Source organism: Salvelinus fontinalis, chromosome 26 (genome assembly GCF_029448725.1).
Source record: "Salvelinus fontinalis isolate EN_2023a chromosome 26, ASM2944872v1, whole genome shotgun sequence".
In the NCBI taxonomy this organism is placed as follows: Eukaryota; Metazoa; Chordata; class Actinopteri; order Salmoniformes; family Salmonidae; genus Salvelinus; species Salvelinus fontinalis.
In genome coordinates this window covers 39781609-39799606 of record NC_074690.1, presented here as the reverse complement: position 1 = coordinate 39799606, position 17998 = coordinate 39781609, and the positions used below count along the sequence as shown (strand labels likewise).

The 17998-nt window shown below is 42.3% G+C and overlaps 2 protein-coding genes across 7 annotated transcripts in view; one reads left to right on the top strand and one right to left on the bottom strand.

Moving 5' to 3' along the window:
* LOC129824326 (semaphorin-6B-like) overlaps positions 1 to 654 on the bottom strand; it is a 55248-nt gene extending 54594 nt beyond the window's left edge. For both annotated transcript variants that reach the window (XM_055883895.1, XM_055883897.1), the window contains exon 1: positions 332 to 654. The gene's annotated coding sequence lies outside the window, so the exon portion shown is untranslated. The remainder of the gene's footprint in view (positions 1 to 331) is intronic.
* On the top strand, positions 59 to 16769 carry LOC129824327 (alpha/beta hydrolase domain-containing protein 17A-like). 5 transcript variants are annotated; one of them, XM_055883902.1, is made up of 6 exons: positions 59 to 161; positions 7235 to 7312; positions 7426 to 7820; positions 8287 to 8481; positions 12902 to 13081; positions 13301 to 16769. In XM_055883902.1, exons 3-6 carry the CDS (start codon positions 7432 to 7434, stop codon positions 13524 to 13526), a joined length of 990 nt encoding a protein of 329 aa, XP_055739877.1. In that variant the 5' UTR covers positions 59 to 161; positions 7235 to 7312; positions 7426 to 7431; the 3' UTR covers positions 13527 to 16769. The 5 variants fall into 5 exon arrangements, with proteins under 5 accessions (XP_055739877.1, XP_055739876.1, XP_055739875.1 ...); XM_055883901.1 differs by lacking the exon at positions 59 to 161 and adding an exon at positions 6281 to 6430 and having other exon boundaries at positions 7429 to 7820; XM_055883900.1 differs by lacking the exon at positions 59 to 161 and adding an exon at positions 6281 to 6430.
* The last annotated feature ends 1229 nt before the right edge of the window (positions 16770 to 17998 follow it).

Below are 17998 nucleotides of genomic sequence, written 5' to 3'. Positions count from 1 at the left end.
GCTAGCCTAATATCAAGCCTCTCCATCGCACCTGTCTCTTCATCGAGTGGCTTCTACGCGTAACCGTGGCATCTCCGTTATCTTTCAGAGAATGAGCCCAGACCAGACCGGACCTTTCCAATAAACCTTTCCCGGTTGAACGCGAAATACGGTACATGCAGGTGCAGTGGTTTTTATTGTCTACATTCCAGTGCCTTGGCTGAAAATGTGAATATTTTGCGAGCACCCCTGCAAATCACAAAATTAAAGTAGAATCGGTGTAGACGGGTTAGCAAGCATCACCATCAAATTACAAGAAAGCTTAGGCTACATGTGCAGGCAAAATACTCACCAGTCTTTCAATTCAGTCTTAATTCATTCACACAGTTGTGCAGTCTTTCCAGGACTGTCAGCCGGAGAGAGACAACGGCTCTCCTCCCTGATTTGAGTCGGCACTGGTCAAGCTCTTATCACAGGCTGTATTGCATATATATATTCCTAGACAATACTTGGTTCAGGAAGAACACCAACGCAGAATGTCTCCATAGCCAATAATACATCAAAATAGCAAACCAAGACCGAGACAGAAATATTCACGGCAGGGGCCCATTGCAAAACGACACAGCACCCCACAGTGCATGAATGGGGACGTCCTTGCTCTCTTGCTCTCTTCCTTTCTTACTCGCTCGCGCTCTCTCTCTCTCACACAATTCAATTCAATTCAAATGGCTTTATTGGCATGGGAAACATATGTTAACAATGCCAAAGCAAGTGGAGTAGATAATATACAAAAGTGAAATAAACAATAAAAACGAACAGTAAACATGACACTCACAGAAGTTCCAAAATAATTAAGACATTACAAATGCCATATTATGTATATATACAGTGTTGTAAGGATGTACAACTGGTTAAAGTACAAAAGGGAAAATAAATAAGTAGATATGGGAGTTTATCAAAATCGGGTTTGTTTTCGAATTCTTTGTGGATCTGTGTAATCTGAGGAAAATAGGTGCCTCTAATATGGTCATACATTGGGCAGGAGGTTAGGAAGTGCAACTCATTTTCCACCTCATTTTTTGGGCAGTGTGCACATAGCCTGTCTTCTCTTGAGAGCTATGGTAGCCTTTCTCAATAGCAAGGCTATGCTCACTGAGTCTGTACATAGTCAAAGCTTTCCTTAAGTTTTGGTCAGTCACAGTGGTCAGGTATTCTGACACTGTGTACTCTCTGTTTAGGGCCAAATAGCATTCTAGTTTGCTGTTTTTTTGTTAATTCTTTCCAATGTGTCAAGTAGTTATCATTTAGTTTTCTCATGATTTGGTTGGGTCTAATTTTGTTGCTGTCCTGGAGCTCTGTGGGGTGTGTTTGTGTTTGTGAACTGAGTCCCAGGATCAGCTTACTTATGGGACTCTTCTCCAGGTTCATCTCTCTGTAGGTGATGGCTTTGTTATGGAAGGTTTGGGAATCGCTTCCTTTGAGGTGGTTGTAGAATTTTAACAGTTATTTTCTGGATTTTGATCATTAGCGCGTATGGGCCTAATTCTGCTCTGCATGCATTATTTGGTGTTCTACGGTGTACACAGGGGATATTTTTGCAGAATTCTGCATGCAGAGTCTCATTTTGGTGTTTGTCCCATTTTGTGAATTCTGATTCAAGTATTTTTTGCCAGATCCTAATTGGTATGCCACATTTTATGTTCCTTTTGATGGCATAGACGGCCCTTCTTGCCTTGTCTCTCAGATCGTTCACAGCTTCGTGGAAGTTACCTGTGGCGCTGATGTTGAGGCTAATGTAGTTTTTTGTGCTCTCTCTCTCTCTCTCTCTCTCTCTCTCTCTCTCTCTCTCTCTCTCTCTCTCTCTCCTTCTCTCTCTCTCTCTCTCCTTCTCTCTCTCTCTCTCTCCTTCTCTCTCTCTCTCTCTCCTTCTCTCTCTCTCTCTCTCTCTCTCCTTCTCTCTCTCTCTCTCTCTCTCTCCTTCTCTCTCTCTCTCTCTCTCTCCTTCTCTCTCTCTCTCTCTCTCTCTCTCTCTCTCTCTCTCTCCTTCTCTCTCTCTCTCTCTCCTTCTCTCTCTCTCTCTCTCCTTCTCTCTCTCTCTCTCTCCTTCTCTCTCTCTCTCTCTCCTTCTCTCTCTCTCTCTCTCCTTCTCTCCTTCTCTCTCTCCTTCTCTCTCTCCTTCTCTCTCTCTCTCTCTCTCTCTCTCTCTCTCTCTCTCTCTCCTTCTCTCTCTCTCTCTCTCCTTCTCTCTCTCTCTCTCTCCTTCTCTCTCTCTCTCTCTCCTTCTCTCCTTCTCTCTCTCCTTCTCTCTCTCCTCTCTCTCTCTCTCTCTCCTTCTCTCTCTCTCTCTCTCCTTCTCTCTCTCTCTCTCTCCTTCTCTCTCTCTCTCTCTCCTTCTCTCTCTCTCTCTCTCTCTCTCTCCTTCTCTCTCTCTCTCCTTCTCTCTCTCTCTCTCTCTCTCTCTCTCTCTCTCTCTCCTTCTCTCTCTCTCTCTCTCTCTCTCCTCTCTCTCTCTCTCTCTCTCTCTCTCTCTCTCTCTCTCTCTCTCCTTCTCTCTCTCTCTCTCTCCTTCTCTCTCTCTCTCTCGCTTGCTCTCTCTTTTTCACTCGCACCCATAGAGCTATGTTTTTTTTTCTTGCATATTCAAATCAATCACTTATTTTCATCATGAAAAATCTAACAAACAAAAAAGAATGACAAAATTATTTTTAAAATATATGTTTTTGTCTTTGAACACTGCAGCATATCATTAGGCTAGAAATATGGAACAAACTGCAAATGTCTATTTTGAAGAAAGAATGACATTCAGATTAGGATCCAATAAAAATGTAATCTAATTAAAACATGACATAACCCATGAGGGACAGATCTGCGTGTGAAAATGTCAAAGGTAGGTTAAAACACTGCATAATAAAGGAACCACTGCTGTAGGAATGAACAATGAGAGAGGAAAGATGAGTGTGATCATTTTCCACAGGGAAATAGGTGATGTTGCTGTCATCGACTTCCATGCCATCAGTGGAAGCTGTCAAAAGTAAAGAAATAAGACAAAAGGGGGGGCTGAGTGGCAGATGTTTCCAGAGAAGGATCTCAACAAATAAGAGCAGGGTATCTCTATAATTGTGTACAGTAATTATATGTTCACTCAATCAAATGTGTTATAGCCTATTCATACTATCCTGTGAGGTAGGACAGACAAGGCCAGTGTTGTAAATTATGGTTTTCCTAATGACGTAAATAGTCTTCTCCATCTGTAAAATCTATTGGTATCACATGTTCTAGGTCCATAAACACAGCCAGAGGCAGATGCAGTATAAAAAATAAGCAACGTTTATTGAAGGAATAAAGGTTTAAGTTTGCTTGTTTTACATAGGCTACAGTGAAACACAACACTACGGTAATGACATGAATGTCTGTAGTGCTGCAGTGCTTTCAAAGACTACTAGTTGACCAAGTTCACAACTGAACAAAAACAGACCAAAAACAGTGACAATTAGAACTACCTAATGAAAGACAGAGAAAACAGTTAGTCACATTTAAACATAAACAGTAAATATTTTAGAAATACAAATACATAGCTTAATTGAAAGACAATTACCTCAGTGGAGTAAGGGTTCAATATACTGCTTGGACCCCCCCCCACCCCTCATCAAAATCTCTCCAAATCTGATACCCATCTGATCTTTTCCCTAATGTGTAAACAGCAAAAAAATACATGGAATCTGATCTTTTGACATCCGAAATACAGTACCAGTCAAAAGTTTGGACACACCTATTCATTCAATGGTTTTTCAATATTTTTACTATTTTCTACATTGTAGAATAATAGTGAAGACATTAAAACAATGAAATAACAAATATGGAATCATGTAGTAACCAAAAAAGTGTTAAACAAATCAAAATATATTTAAGATTTTAGATTCTTCAAAGTAGCCACCCTTTGCCTTGATGACAGCTTTTCACACTCTTGGAATTCTCTCAACCAGCTTCACCTGGACTGCTTTCCTAACAGTCTTGAAGGAGTTCCCACATATGCTGAGCACTTGTTGGCTGCTTTTCCTTCATTCTGCGGTCCAATACATCTGAAACCATCTCAATTGGGTTGAGGTCGGGGGATTGTGGAGGCCAGGTCATCTGATGTAGCACTGCATCCCTCTCCTTCTCGGTCAATTAGCCCTTACACAGCCTGGAGGTGTATTTTGGGTCATTGTCCTGTTCAAAACCAATTGATAGTTCCACTAAGTGCAAACTAAATGGGATGGTGTATCGCTGCAGAATTCTGTGGTAGCCATGCTGGTTAAGTGTGCCATGAACTCTAAATAAATCACTGACAGTGTCACTAGCAAAGCACCCCCACACCATCACAACTCCTCCTCTATGCTTCACGGTGGGAACCACACATGCACATCCGTTCACCTACTCTGCGTCTCAAAAAGAAACAGAGGTTGGAACCAAAAATCTCAAATTTTGACTCATCAGACCAAAATACAGATTTCCACCAGTCTAATGTCCATTGCTCATATTTCTTGGCCCAAGCAAGTCTTTTCTTCTTATTTGTGTCCTTTAGTAGTGGTTTCTTTGCAACAATTCAACCATGAAGGCCGGATTCACACAGTCTCCTCTGCACAGTTAATGTTGAGATGTGTCTGTTACTTGAACTCTGTGAAGCATTCATTTGGGCTGGAATTTCTGAGGCTGGTAACTCTAATTAACTTATTCTCTGCAGCAGAGGTAACTCTGGGTCTTCCTTTCCTGTGGCAGTCCTCATGAGAGCCAGTTTCATCATGGCGCTTGATGGTTATTGCAACTGCACTTGAAGAAACGTAAAAAAATATTGAAATGTTTCGCATTGACTAACTTTCATGTCTTAAAGTAATGATGGACTGTCATTTCTCTTTGCTTATTTGAGCTGTTCTTGCCATGATATGAACCAAATATGGCTATCATCTGTATACTACCCCTACCTTGTCACAACACAACTGATGGGCTCAAATGTATTAAGACGGAAATAAATTCCACAAATGAACTTTTATCAAGGCACACCTGTTAATTGAAATGGATTCCAGGTGACTAACTCATGAAGCTGGTTGAGAGAATGCCAAGAGTGTGCAAAGCTGTCATCAAGGTAAAGGGTGGCTACTTTGAAGAATCTCAAATATAAATATATTTGTTTTAAAACTTTTTTGCTTTCTACATGATTCTATATGTTTTTTTAAATAGTTTTGATGTCTTCAATATTATTATACAATGTAGAAAATTGTAAAAAATTAAGTAAAACCCTTGAATGAGTAGGTGTGTCCAAACATTTGACTGGTGCTGTATACCACATCCATACGGATCTCAATCATGATACAATTCTGATGTTCCATATGTAACTTCATGCAGTATGGACACTGACACCGGATTTGTTTTGTTCTGAAGTGTTTTTTGTTTGTTACACATGACCCTTCATTAGTATAACGACCACCCCAAAATGTAAAGGAACAGTGACAGGAAATGAGCGTCTTAAACGGCACTTCAGAGGCTACATCAGTGTGAATGTGCACATTTGATAGTGGGTCGGTCACATATAAAACGGAGTGTTGATAGTCAGAAGAAAAGATTGGATATGGAAAAAACCCAATTGGGTTATTTGGGGTCTCCAACAGACACAGCAAAGCAATGACACCACACACTTCGGGAAAAATGCTCTGATCCACACTCACATTTCTAGATGGGAAACAGCTTTTAAATTTGAAGTCAAAAGCAGATAACTTTTTGTGCACTTTAGCTTACACTAAATATTTTCCTAACCTTAACCTAATTCTCCTAACCTGCTGTGTGTTCTAAACCTGCTACAAAAGTTAATTTTGACAAATACTGAACCCTTCTAGGCAAATAGGGGCAGTTTTATACTTTTTGACCTGTCCCTCTCTAATTAAGGTCCCAGAGGAAACACACTGACCAAACCTAAGGTTCTTACCCTCTCGCTCTCTCTCACACCTAATTCCTAACCCTGACCCTAACTATAACCCCTTACCCGTACACTAACCATAATTCTAACCCTAACTCTAACCCCTGATCTTAAAATAGCCATTATCCTCATGGGGATGTGGGAAAATACCACATTAGGGAAAATATTCCTTGTTTTTCTAACCCCAACAGTCCCACAAGGATAGTAAAACAAGGAAAATTCCCACGCACACACACACGGTATGCTCTTTTCCAGTGCAAATATATAGTATCACAATGTAATCAGTGAAAACGACAAGTTTGTGAAATGTAACATTGTAAGCGCTAAATGAATGCAATGGGCTACGCCCTCTCCTCCGTCACTTCCGGGTCTAGTCGGCCAGGGTTGTGGAAAAAATAAGTAGTAGTCATGATATTTATCTAGCCAATCTACAAATGACAGACACATATCAAATTATACATAGTACATTACCCATGTCAGGGCTCAAGAAGAATTTTCGAGGTATTGTGCAGCTCTTTTTTGATAGACAGGAATATTTTATCTTGTCCGCAAACCCATCGTGAAGAGGTAAATTAACCTTAAGCTAGCTAACGTTAGCTAGCTAATTGATGTTTTGACATAGCTAGCTAGCTTAACCAACTAGCATTAGCTACACCACCTAGCAAGTTATTTACCGATAACTAGCTAACGTTATTGCATTAACATTAGCCACAGATTTAGCTGGCTAAATATCGTCTCGTTTCCCAAGCTATATTTTTCGACAGATAACGTTAACTCTATGTACCGGTAGCTATCTAGCAGGGTTAGCTAGGGTACATCACAATCAATATAGCTAGCTAATTCGCTAGTTAGCTAACGTTAACTAGCTTTAACTATCCTCATTATTGAACATCACTGTTACTGAGTGATTCACCATAATATGCAGTATGATATCGAAGTTAAAGTTACCTAGATATGATCTTTCCTTTCCTGGTAGCTGTGGCTTACTAGTTAACGTGAATACACACAATATGTGAATTTTTAGAACATTGTAAATGAGCTACTATAGTTAGTTAACGTTAGCTTGTGAATTCTGAAATTGTATTGCATTGTTAACTAAATAGTAGCTACGGCTTCCTATGTATGCAAGGCTGGCATACGTCTCAGCCAAGACTGAGGTCAGAACCGTATAACATGTATCCACAGGGTCACTGGTTCAAATCTCAATTTGATTGTCCCACCTTACAGAATAATGTGGTAGTAAGCTAGCCAACTGAGCAGGTCTGTACTCTGTGTTCATTGTACTCTTTTTGCCCACTGATCCAGCCTGGTGAGTGACCTGATCAAGGGGTGTTGGCACCTTTGTGCCATCTCATTCCAAGTCCCTGAGGAACTTTAATACAGGTAGAATATTTTCTCTTCACCATCAGATGCTTCATCCATCAGTGTGTCATATATACGGCTAGGCAAGCTGTTTAGTACACTCACCCCCCACACACTTTCCCCTCTCCCCCCAGTAGAAGATGAACGGCCTGTCCATTAGAGAGCTATGCTGCCTGTTCTGCTGCCCTCCTTGCCCCAGCCGCATTGCAGCCAAGCTGGCCTTCCTCCCTCCAGAGCCCACCTACTCAATGCTGCCAGACCCAGAGGCTACAGCTGCGGCAGCAGCCGGGACCACGCCTGGGGGTGCACCCCCCTCTCTGGGGGCTCCGGGCCTGCGCTCCCGGCTGGGTGGCGGAGGGGGAGACAGAGGAGGGGGAGGAGGAGAGGGCAGGTGGAAGCTCCACCTGACAGAGAGGGCAGAGTTCCAGTACACTCAGAGAGAGCTGGACATGACGGACGTGTTCCTGACAAGGTCTAGCCGGGGGAACAGGGTGGGCTGCATGTACATCCGCTGTGCCCCCAATGCCAGGTGAGTGAGTGAGTGGAGGGGAGGAAGAAAAATGTAGGACAGTGTTAATCAATTGGTGGGCTGTGACATTTCTCTTGTTTATTTTCAAAGAGATGGCATTTGTTTCTCTCTGTGCATAGTGTCTATCCCTAAAAATAGACATCTGTGCAGGTTGTTCTATTTATAGAAATGCATTAAGTATGATAGTGTTCTATTAATTTCTATGGTTCTATTGTACAGTACATCACCCTTCTATTTTACGTTCTCTTAAATTGTACCTTTTTTTCTCCCTCCCTCCCTCCCTCCCTCCCTCCCTCCCTCCCTCCCTCCCTCCCTCCCTCCCTCCCTCCCTCCCTCCCTCCCTCCCTCCCTCACTCCCTCCCCCCATCACCTTCCTCCCTCCCCCCATCACCTTCCTCCCTCCCCCCATCACCTTCCTCCCTCCCCCCATCACCTTCCTCCCTCCCCCCATCTCCTTCTCTCCTAGGTTCACATTGCTATTCTCCCATGGTAATGCAGTAGACTTGGGTCAGATGAGTAGCTTCTACATTGGCCTGGGCACGCGTATCAACTGTAACATCTTCTCCTACGACTACTCTGGCTATGGTGTCAGCACTGGCAAACCCTCAGAGAAGAACCTCTACGCTGACATAGACGCTGCCTGGCACGCCCTACGCTCCCGGTAAACAGCTGTTACACACACACACACACACACACACAAACACACCCGCTCGTCGACTAATCATCAAGACCTTTGATCAGCTGAATTAGGGGTCTTTCACACCGAATTTGTTTGGAATGTTTTTTTTTTCAAACTCTGTTGCGTTTTCCCCCTTAATTTTATTTGTTTGGACTGGTGTGAACACACTACCCGTACTCCGGAGCGCACTAAGCAACACACTGTGGTTTGCTCAAAAAGGGTGGTCTTGGTCCGTTTCAATTCGTACCATGATGCGGTTCGCTGCAGGTGAGAACGCAGTCCGGACCAAACAAAGGAAAGGAACCAGAGTCGCACGGTATTATTGGTTGTTTCACTGCGAGCGTTTGATGAAATGCAGCCTGCAGCATCATGACTTGATATCTCTGAAACATTCTGTGAGAATATGTAGATTAGGGGAGACGGCGACTATAACGGGGATAGGCTATTGAATATAGCCTGTTCACGCCGCAGTTAGAGGGGCTTTTGCGCTGTTTCATCCCGCATGTTTTTTGAAAGACCAAAGCGTAAGTAATATGAAGATTGGGTCTCACAAGTGATGGTTCAGGAAAAACATACAGTGCCTTTGGAAAGTATTCAGAGCCCTTGAGTCTTTCCAAATTTTGTTACGTTACAGCCTTATTCTAAAATGGATGATAACTAAAAATCCTAAGCAATCTACACACAATACCCCATAATGATGAAGCAAAAACAAGTTTTTAGCAGAAATAGAAATACCTTATTTACATAAATATTGGCCCTTCGCTATGAGAATTGAAATTGAGCTCAGGTGCATCTTGTTTCCATTGATCATCTTTGAGATGCTTCTACAACTGGATTGGAGTCCACCTGTGGTAAATTCAATTGATTGGACATGATTTGGAAAGGCACACACCTGTCTATATAAGGTCCCACAGTTGACAGTGCATGTCAGAGCAAAAACCAAGCCATGAGGTTGAAGGAATTGTCCGTAGAGCTCAGAGACAGGATTGTGTCGCGACACAGATCTTGGGAAGGGTACCAAAAAATGTCTGCAGCATTGATGGTCCCCAAGAACACAGTGGCCTCCATTATTCTTAAATGGAAGAAGTTTAGAACCACCAAGACTCTTAATTGAGCTGGTCGCCCGACCAAACTGAGCAATTGGGGGAGAAGGGCCTTGGTCAGGGAGGTGACCAAGAACCCAATGGTCACTCTGACAGAGCTCCAGAGTTCCTCTGTGGAGATGGGAGAACCTTCCAGAAGGACAACCATCTCTGCAGCACTCCACCAATCGGCCCTTTATGGCAGAGTGGCCAGACGGAAACCACTCCTCAGTAAAAGGCACATGACAGTCCGCTTGGAGTTTGCCAAAAGGCATTTAAAGTCTCTCAGACCATGAGAAACAAGATTCTCTGGTCTGATGAAACCAAGATTGAACTATTTGGCCTGAATGCCAAGCGTCACTTCTGGAGGAAACCTGGCACCATCTCTATGGTGGTGGCAGCATCATGTTGTGGGGACATCTTTCAGTGGCAGGGACTGGGAGACTAGTCAGGATCGACTGAAAAATGAACGGAGCAAAGTACAGAGAGATCCTTGACGAACCTGCTCCAGAGCGCTCAGGACCTCAGACTGGGGCGAAGGTTCACCTTCCAACAGGACAACGACCGTAAGCACAGTCAAGACAAGGCAGGAGTGGCTTCGGGACAAGTCTCTGAATGTTCTTGATTTGCCCAGCCAGAGTCCAGATGAACCCAAACAAACATCTCAAGGAGATCTGAAAATAGCTGTGCAGCAACACTCCCCATCTAACCTGACACAAATTGAGAGGATATGCGGAGAAGAATGGGTGAAACTCCCCAAATACACGTGTGCCAAGCTTGTCGCGTCATACCTAAGACTCGAGGCTGTAATCACTGCCAAAGGTGGTTCAACAAAGTACTGAGTAATATTGATATTAGTTTTTTTCTACAACCTGTTTTTTGGTTTGACATTATGGGGTATTGTGTGTAGATTGATCAGAAAAAATGTACGATGTAATCAATTTTAGAATAAGGCTGTAACCTAACAATGTGGAAAAAGTCTGAATAATTTCCGAAGGCACTGTAGATGGATTTAACGTGAGCGTTTTTGTCAAATAAACAAATGACTTGCGTTGACATATGGTTTTGTTTAGGATTTTTTGTTTGGAATTTGGCAATGTGAAATGAACTGGACCAAATGGAAGGCAAAAAATGCAATGTAACAAATAATCAAACTCTGAATCAAACTGTAGCTCAAAATTGTGTGAAACTTCCTTATATAGTGCTGGGCTGAGGCTGCACACACTAGGGCTGACCCCATTTCGTCAACTGGTCGATTGTTTGGTCGATAGGCTGTTGGTCTGAGATTTGAGATTTCTTTCGTCGAGCAGTAGCAAAAAGAAACACTTTTTTTCATGGTGTATAAGACAACTGTCTAATTCTCGTCTGCCTGAGTTAACTAATCCATTGTGGAGGCCGTGGGGATGGCACAGTCCATCACTCTAAGACGTGCTACTGAAGTTGTATATGGTTATGTTACGTAAGAACAATGGTGCAACACAAAAAAATTATAGAATTTTATTACAAATGCGCTTTCTTCCACGTTGGGTAGCGGTCGCTGTCCGCTGTTCTGAAACATCAGTGCGCTGTCGAATTGGCGCCTTTTCCTAGACCATGTTGCTATGCGGATAATAGCGAAGTTACCCAGCATATGGCTGGGTGTTGAGAACGGTGCGGCGGATGCAGCAGCAGAGTTAGGAGAAGAGTAAACAGCCCTTGACTTAATTGTCTAAGAACAGTGAGGAGAGGGGAAACCCCAACTTAATTAGGTCTGTAATCAACAGCCTAACTGTTAAATGTGCCTGGCTTTATAAATTATCATTATATCTACAGAAATCTGACAGATCCTGCTTCTGTTGCCTGTTTGAGTGTTTGTTTTAACAGCCTACTGATCCCGTGAGCACCGAGCCTCACGCAACCACAAGATGTCGGATAAACAATTTCACAAATTTGACTGTTTTTAGTCTTTGCTGTGCTCTAATAAAGGCTTTGCACTTTGTTTTCATTTGAACAGCCTCTCTGGCATTACTTCATTTATTTAGCGTTGTTTACACTGTTCCAAATTGCCAGAAAAACAATATTTATAATAATGATATTTCCTTGATCACCTTATTGTTATTATTACTAGTATGATCATCATTATAATATTAAGTGATGTCATTATCATTAGCGGGCTTATTAGAGCAGCCTTGTATACCCACCATCAAGGTGTAGACCTAAGAGCGCTTCCTGTTTAGGCTTAATGCCATAACTTACTCAGGCCCATATTTCAATACTTATGTAGACTACTGTGTCAATCATTCTTTCGTTCATGACATCACACAGCACAGTCATTCATGATTTGAAATGCAATCGAGCATATTTTTTTTTTAGGTTTCAAATTAAAATGTCAAAGCGATCTTTGAATAATTAGTGTAAACAATAAATATATCGTTCCATGTCGGCGATTGCATTCACAAACGCATGTGTCTGTTTTTAGTCTTTGCTGTAATAAAGGCTTTCCCCCCAAAAAATAACCTTACAACAGACTCTCTGGTACGTTTTTCATTTATTTAGTGTATATATTGTTCTAAACGGTCCATAAATGGTATTGTAATCTAACAGCACTTGTTTGGTACACATCTGACTTCCCCGTTACCTCCTGAGCAACCATACATTCCCCCTGTCCAAGTTTGTCATCTGAGTTTCTGAGCCCGCCACAATCAAATCAATTGCTGTTGGACTCCCTCTATTCATTCATCTGTGTGACTTAATTATTTCATTAAGCAGTGCGCTTAAAGCATCAGACAAGCATATAGTTGATTTGATTAAAACACATAGGATGTGTCTATATATGGAAAAATATACTTACATCTTTCTTCGAACAATCCGATTGGTCGAAATAATGGTTGATGATTCTCGGTCAACCAATATTATTTTTTGTCGGGGACAGCCTTAGCAAGCACTGTGAATACCACAGCCATGTCACCCGTGATACAGGTCAGTATTCGACATCCATCCATGTCTGAGGATGTTAAGAGATGACTTGGGAACTGGCCACTTCAAGTAGGTTTTGCTTGAGCATTGAGGAAGGGGATGGCGGATGGGCGTAAGCATCTGCATTTGATTCCAAATGTTGCAAGTTCGAATCCAGCGATAGAATCTTGTTAAAACCTACCTTAACCCTTACCTTAACCATTTGGAGTTAATGCTTAACCTTAACCCTGACGTTTAAGAAACATGGATGAACGTCTAATTCCGATGTCAGACTGTGAGAGCTTGTTGGAAAAACAAGTAGACCTATTTTGGTTCTCTCTGTATTTGTTTACTCATTTCTCTGTCTCTGTGCATGTGTGTGTCAGGTATGGCATCAGCCCAGAGAACATCATCCTGTATGGGCAGAGTATTGGCACGGTACCCACGGTGGACCTGGCGTCCAGGTTTGAGTGTGCTGCTGTGGTGCTCCACTCCCCTCTCACCTCTGGCATGAGGGTGGCCTTCCCTGACACCAAGAAGACCTACTGCTTTGATGCCTTCCCCAAGTAAGACACACATGCACACAAAAAACCCATTAGAATGCTTCATTTAGATCCAGAACAAAATAAAGTGTCATAAAGGCACACGTGTTTTGGATTAAATAAATATTTGGACTCCTCACCCAAAATCCACATTACAAAACAATCATACACAAATGCAATCGCAGAAACAAGGACAAGGTCTCGTAGACTGCTTACTAACTGATTATAACCGATGTATTGCAGCATAGAGAAGGTGTCTAAGATCCCATCCCCGGTGCTGATCATCCACGGGACGGAGGACGAGGTGATCGACTTCTCCCACGGCCTGGCTCTGTTTGAGCGCTGTCCCAAGGCCGTGGAGCCACTTTGGGTGGAGGGGGCGGGACACAACGACATAGAGCTCTACAGCCAATACCTGGAGAGACTACGACGCTTCATCAACCAAGACCTGGCTGCAGCACACGCCTGAGAGAGGAGGAGAGGGGGTGTGTCTGTGTGTGTTTTAGCTCTGTGTGTGTGTCTGTAAGGAGCTATACAAAGTCATCAACCTACAGTACCTGAAGAGGAGCATCCAGTATGCTGTAAATCTGTGAGTGCGTTGAGAGTATGTGTGTTGACTCATGGAAATGAATGACCTCTTGATCTGGACACGACTGTCCGACTTTGGGTACGTGTTCCTTGAGACTTCCTGAGGCTGAATATGTGTGCGCACCTACAAACTGTCTTCTCTGTGTACATACAAGTAACTGGCGAAATAAAGGAAACATCAACAACGTGTCTTAATAGGGCTTGGGCCGCCAGAACAGCTTCAATGCGCCTTGGCCGAGATTCTACAAGTGTCTGGAACACACAACCACAACCCCTTTTTAAATGTGTTTTGTCCAATATAATATTATTTTTTTTATCCCAGGCCCCGTCCCCGCAGGAGCCCTTTTATCTTTTGATAGGCCGTCATTGTAAATAAGGATTTCTTCTTAACTGACTTGCCTAGTTACATTTAAAAAAACTATGCTTCTTTGAGACCCCTCTTTCAAAGTCACTGAGATCTCATCTTGCTATGGTAGCCAAAATAATGGGCAACTGGGCATTTTTATACAACTCTAAGCATGATGGGATGTTAATTGCTTAATTAACTCAGGAACCACACCTGTGTGGAAGCACCTGCTTTCAAAATACTTTGTATCCCTCGTTTACTAAAGTGTTTCCTTTCTTTTGACAGTTACATTGAATGAATGTATGTATGTACAACTCTGAGTTGAAGATGCTGTCTGTATGGACCTGAGTTGACATCACTCCTCCCTGTGTCTACAGTGGACAGCTGTCTGTCTGCTTTTGTTTGTATTTCTCCCCGTCGCTCTTAAAAGAGACATCTCCCTCTCTGGATTGCTGTCACCAATCCAGAGAGGGAGAGAACTGGCCTTTTGAGAGTCATTTGAGAAATAATAATTTCTCAAATGCCAGTTACTTTCTGTCCGCTTGCTAAGAAGTTAAAACAGACTCGCAGGAGAGAAGACGTTCTCATATTATGAGGAAGTCTTCTCTCCTGTGAGTTTGTGTTTTAACTTCTTAGTTTAAGGTTATGATAACTGAGTGAGGGCAAGGAATGAAGATGTACTGCAGTATTAATCTTACTATTTGTTTGACTATTGCCCGTCCATATTATCCAATGTGTCTGCGGGTAGTGGAGACTTTGATGTCTCCGAAGCCTTAGATGAACATAGATTTGTAGTCACAAACACATCTGGAATCAGGCTAGAGAATACTAGCAACAACAAAAAAAAGTTTGTTTTTGTAAGGAGACCTCTCTGTCTGTCTTGATAGATTGCAAATGTGAATGAAGATCAATCAAGCCTATACAACAAAACAGGTTTGAGGGGTCTTTGGAAAATCTCTTTCGTTTTCATTTTAGAAACAGTCTTCTCTGTAGCTCTTGAGAAGATGGTTCAGTTTACTGTTTTGAGGATGGAGAGAGCAGGACTGATGATCAATTGCAGTGGGTGATATCCGCGAAGCCATCTAAACTGTCATTTTCTGTCAAAGTAACATGTTATTTCACGCGTCTTACATTTTACATCGTACATGTACGAAATGGTTGTTCGGTTTGCTGCTACTTATCTGTATCAAACACAGGACGACAGACCTTTTCTATTCCTGATGGTAAAGAAATTGTGTTATAGCGTCTTATAAATATAACCCTTTTACTGACTTTCTGAGATTTTGAAAGGATTACACATTCCTTAATTCACACTTATCCTCAATCTTTGCTCATGCATTTTCTCTCAAAGTAATAACATTTTATAGTGCAGAGCCACAGATAGACACAGAGTTGGGGCCTGATTCAAGCCTTATCACCGGGGTGCAGCGCTGTAGCGCGGTTGAAATGTGAAGGTCATTTCCCGATTTGAGCCGACATATGCAGCGTTTACCGTGAATGCGGTCTCCGCAAGCGCAGGGACATTACTTGGACGTTTCTATCGCGCTGTAACGCAGGTCTCCGGCACTACGGATTGAGTCGAGCCATTACGCAAACTCTGTTTGAAACGTCGAATCATAAATAGGTTCCATAACATGGATGGAGCCAGCATGAATGCCAGTTTCATGAACTGATGGTATGATATCTGTGGTGTATAGGAGCTCTTCTATGGTGACAGAATTATTCACGTCTGATACAAGCCGTAAACGAGCTTCTCACTGTTAGTGTGGTGCAGGTTCCACCACATCAGTCCACAAACAACCACATGGCACAAGCAAGCATGATAAGCAGGTCTTAAGTTCAGGACTATTGTACAAAGCATCCAAAGTGTAGTTAAATATAATATGTACATATGTGTCTATTTTAGTATTGTTGACTAACTGACCCCCCCCCAGAAAGACCTGAAGCAAGGACTCTAGGAATGATCTAGTCATAGAATACTGCAGTTACTGTCTATAATAGTACCTCTCTATTGAAGGGACAAAGGCTAGTGTATGCTGAACAACACTACAGTCATCCTGGGTGAAAGTGGCACTTTGTATGTGGGCTGTTTTTCCATGATCATTTTGAACAAGGATCTATTCCATTTTCACTGTATGCTGTGTGTCACCCAACCTAAGGTGGTGGAAGTTCCTCAGCCTCCTTTGCCAGGGTTCTAGGCTCACCGGGGTTCTAGACTTGCCAGGGTTCTAGGATGAGACTAGATCTGTTCCGGTTTTCATTATTTTACCCTGGGTGGTTCTTGCAAAGAATGTGTCTGAATATAAGGGGGAATAATTAATACCGTGGTTCATTGAGACTTGAGACTGAATAGAGAATAGTCTCTCTTGACCTTGTGATAATGAAAGTGAGGTAGCGATACCTTGACGACTGTATGCATGTCTATTATTTGTGTTTTGCTGGGCAAATGTTTGGGTGGGGAATATAACTTTGTGTGTGATGCCAGAGGTCAAAGTAGAGCTCAAGGCATTTCATGATATAGTGCTTTTTAAACTGGGGTATTGATTGTTTTTTATTACTGAAACTAAAGTATTGATTTGAGTTTTGTGCTAGAGTTTGGATAGGGAAAAAGCTGGGTGGGGTTAGAACATGTGGGAGTGGTTTATACATGGATATTGTACTTACCTATTCTATGTTTGTTATGATTTGTAATTTTATCTTTTCTTTTTTTGAAATTGAAAATATGTAATGATGTTAACTAATGGGACTGAACCTTGACCTTTTTATTGACAATGAGGGGGGGGGGGGGGGGGGGGGGGGGGGACAATAAAGAACAATTATGTACAAAAATATGAACCTGCGTTGATCATTTGTTGACTCTAGGTTGTAAAAACAAATCACATAATTTGTGAATTAATGTAGTAATTACAGTGCATTGTTCATTAACAAGTACTAGACTGTTCTCTCTGCTGAGTGTGGAACCAACAGATTCTACCCCCAAGCCATACGTCGGCTAAATAGTTAGTGGCGGTAGCTGTTTGGGTAACTCTTTAACTATCTCCATTGACCCTTTTTGCACCAACTTTTTTTGACTCATCACATATGCTGCTGCTACTGTTTATCTATCCTGTTGCCTAGTCACTTTATTCCTAGTTATATGTACAGTTGAAGTCGGAGAGTTACATACACCTTAGCCAAACACATTTAAACCCAGTTTTTCACAATTCCTGACATTTAATCCTAGTAAAAATTCCCTGTTTTAGGTCAGTTAGGATCACCACTTTATTGTAAATCTTGATGGGAAAAACTCATTTTTTTTTTTAGATGCATCCCATCAAAGCCACCACACTGTTAAGGCTGTCGCTTTCCTCATCCTCGGAAGAGGTGAGGAGAGAAGGATCTTCAGACCAAAATGCGGTTTCAGGGAAATAAGCCATCTTTTATTTTATAACAACGAAAACTGATGATGATGGCAACACGAAAACAAACACTTTAACAAACTTACAAAATAACAAAACGACGTAGAACGAAACCTGAACATAAACTCACATCACTAAACGTAAACTCACGGACAGGAACGTTACATCAAAACACACGAACAGCCAAACAGCTCCGAAAGTAAATAACATCGACAACGACGAAGACATCACAGGAGACAATCACCCACAAACAAACAGTGAGAATGCCCTACCTAAATATGACTCTTGATTAGAGGAAAACGCAAACCACCTGCCTCTAATCAAGAGCCATACCAGGCAAACCAAAACCAACATAGAAACAAATAACATAGACTGCCCACCCAAAACTAACGCCCTGACCATAAACACATAAAAACAACATAAAACAGGTCAGGACTGTTACAGTACCCCCCCCTCAAGGTGTGAACACGGGCGCACCAGCACAAAGTCCAGGGGAGGGTCCGGGTGGGCAGTTGACCACGGTGGTGGTTCCGGCTCAGGACGCTGTCCCCACACCACCATAGTCACTCCCCTCTTCTGTCTACCCCTTCCACTGACCACCCTAAAACT

Coding starts and splice junctions, on each gene's coding strand:
- LOC129824327 (XM_055883902.1), top strand. CDS start 7,432: ATGAACGGCCTGTCCATTAGAGAGCTATGCTGCCTGTTCTGCTGCCCT. Junction 7,821..8,286: donor CGCTGTGCCCCCAATGCCAG/GTGAGTGAGTGA, acceptor CTTCTCTCCTAG/GTTCACATTGCTATTCTCCC. Junction 13,082..13,300: donor TGCTTTGATGCCTTCCCCAA/GTAAGACACACA, acceptor GATGTATTGCAG/CATAGAGAAGGTGTCTAAGA.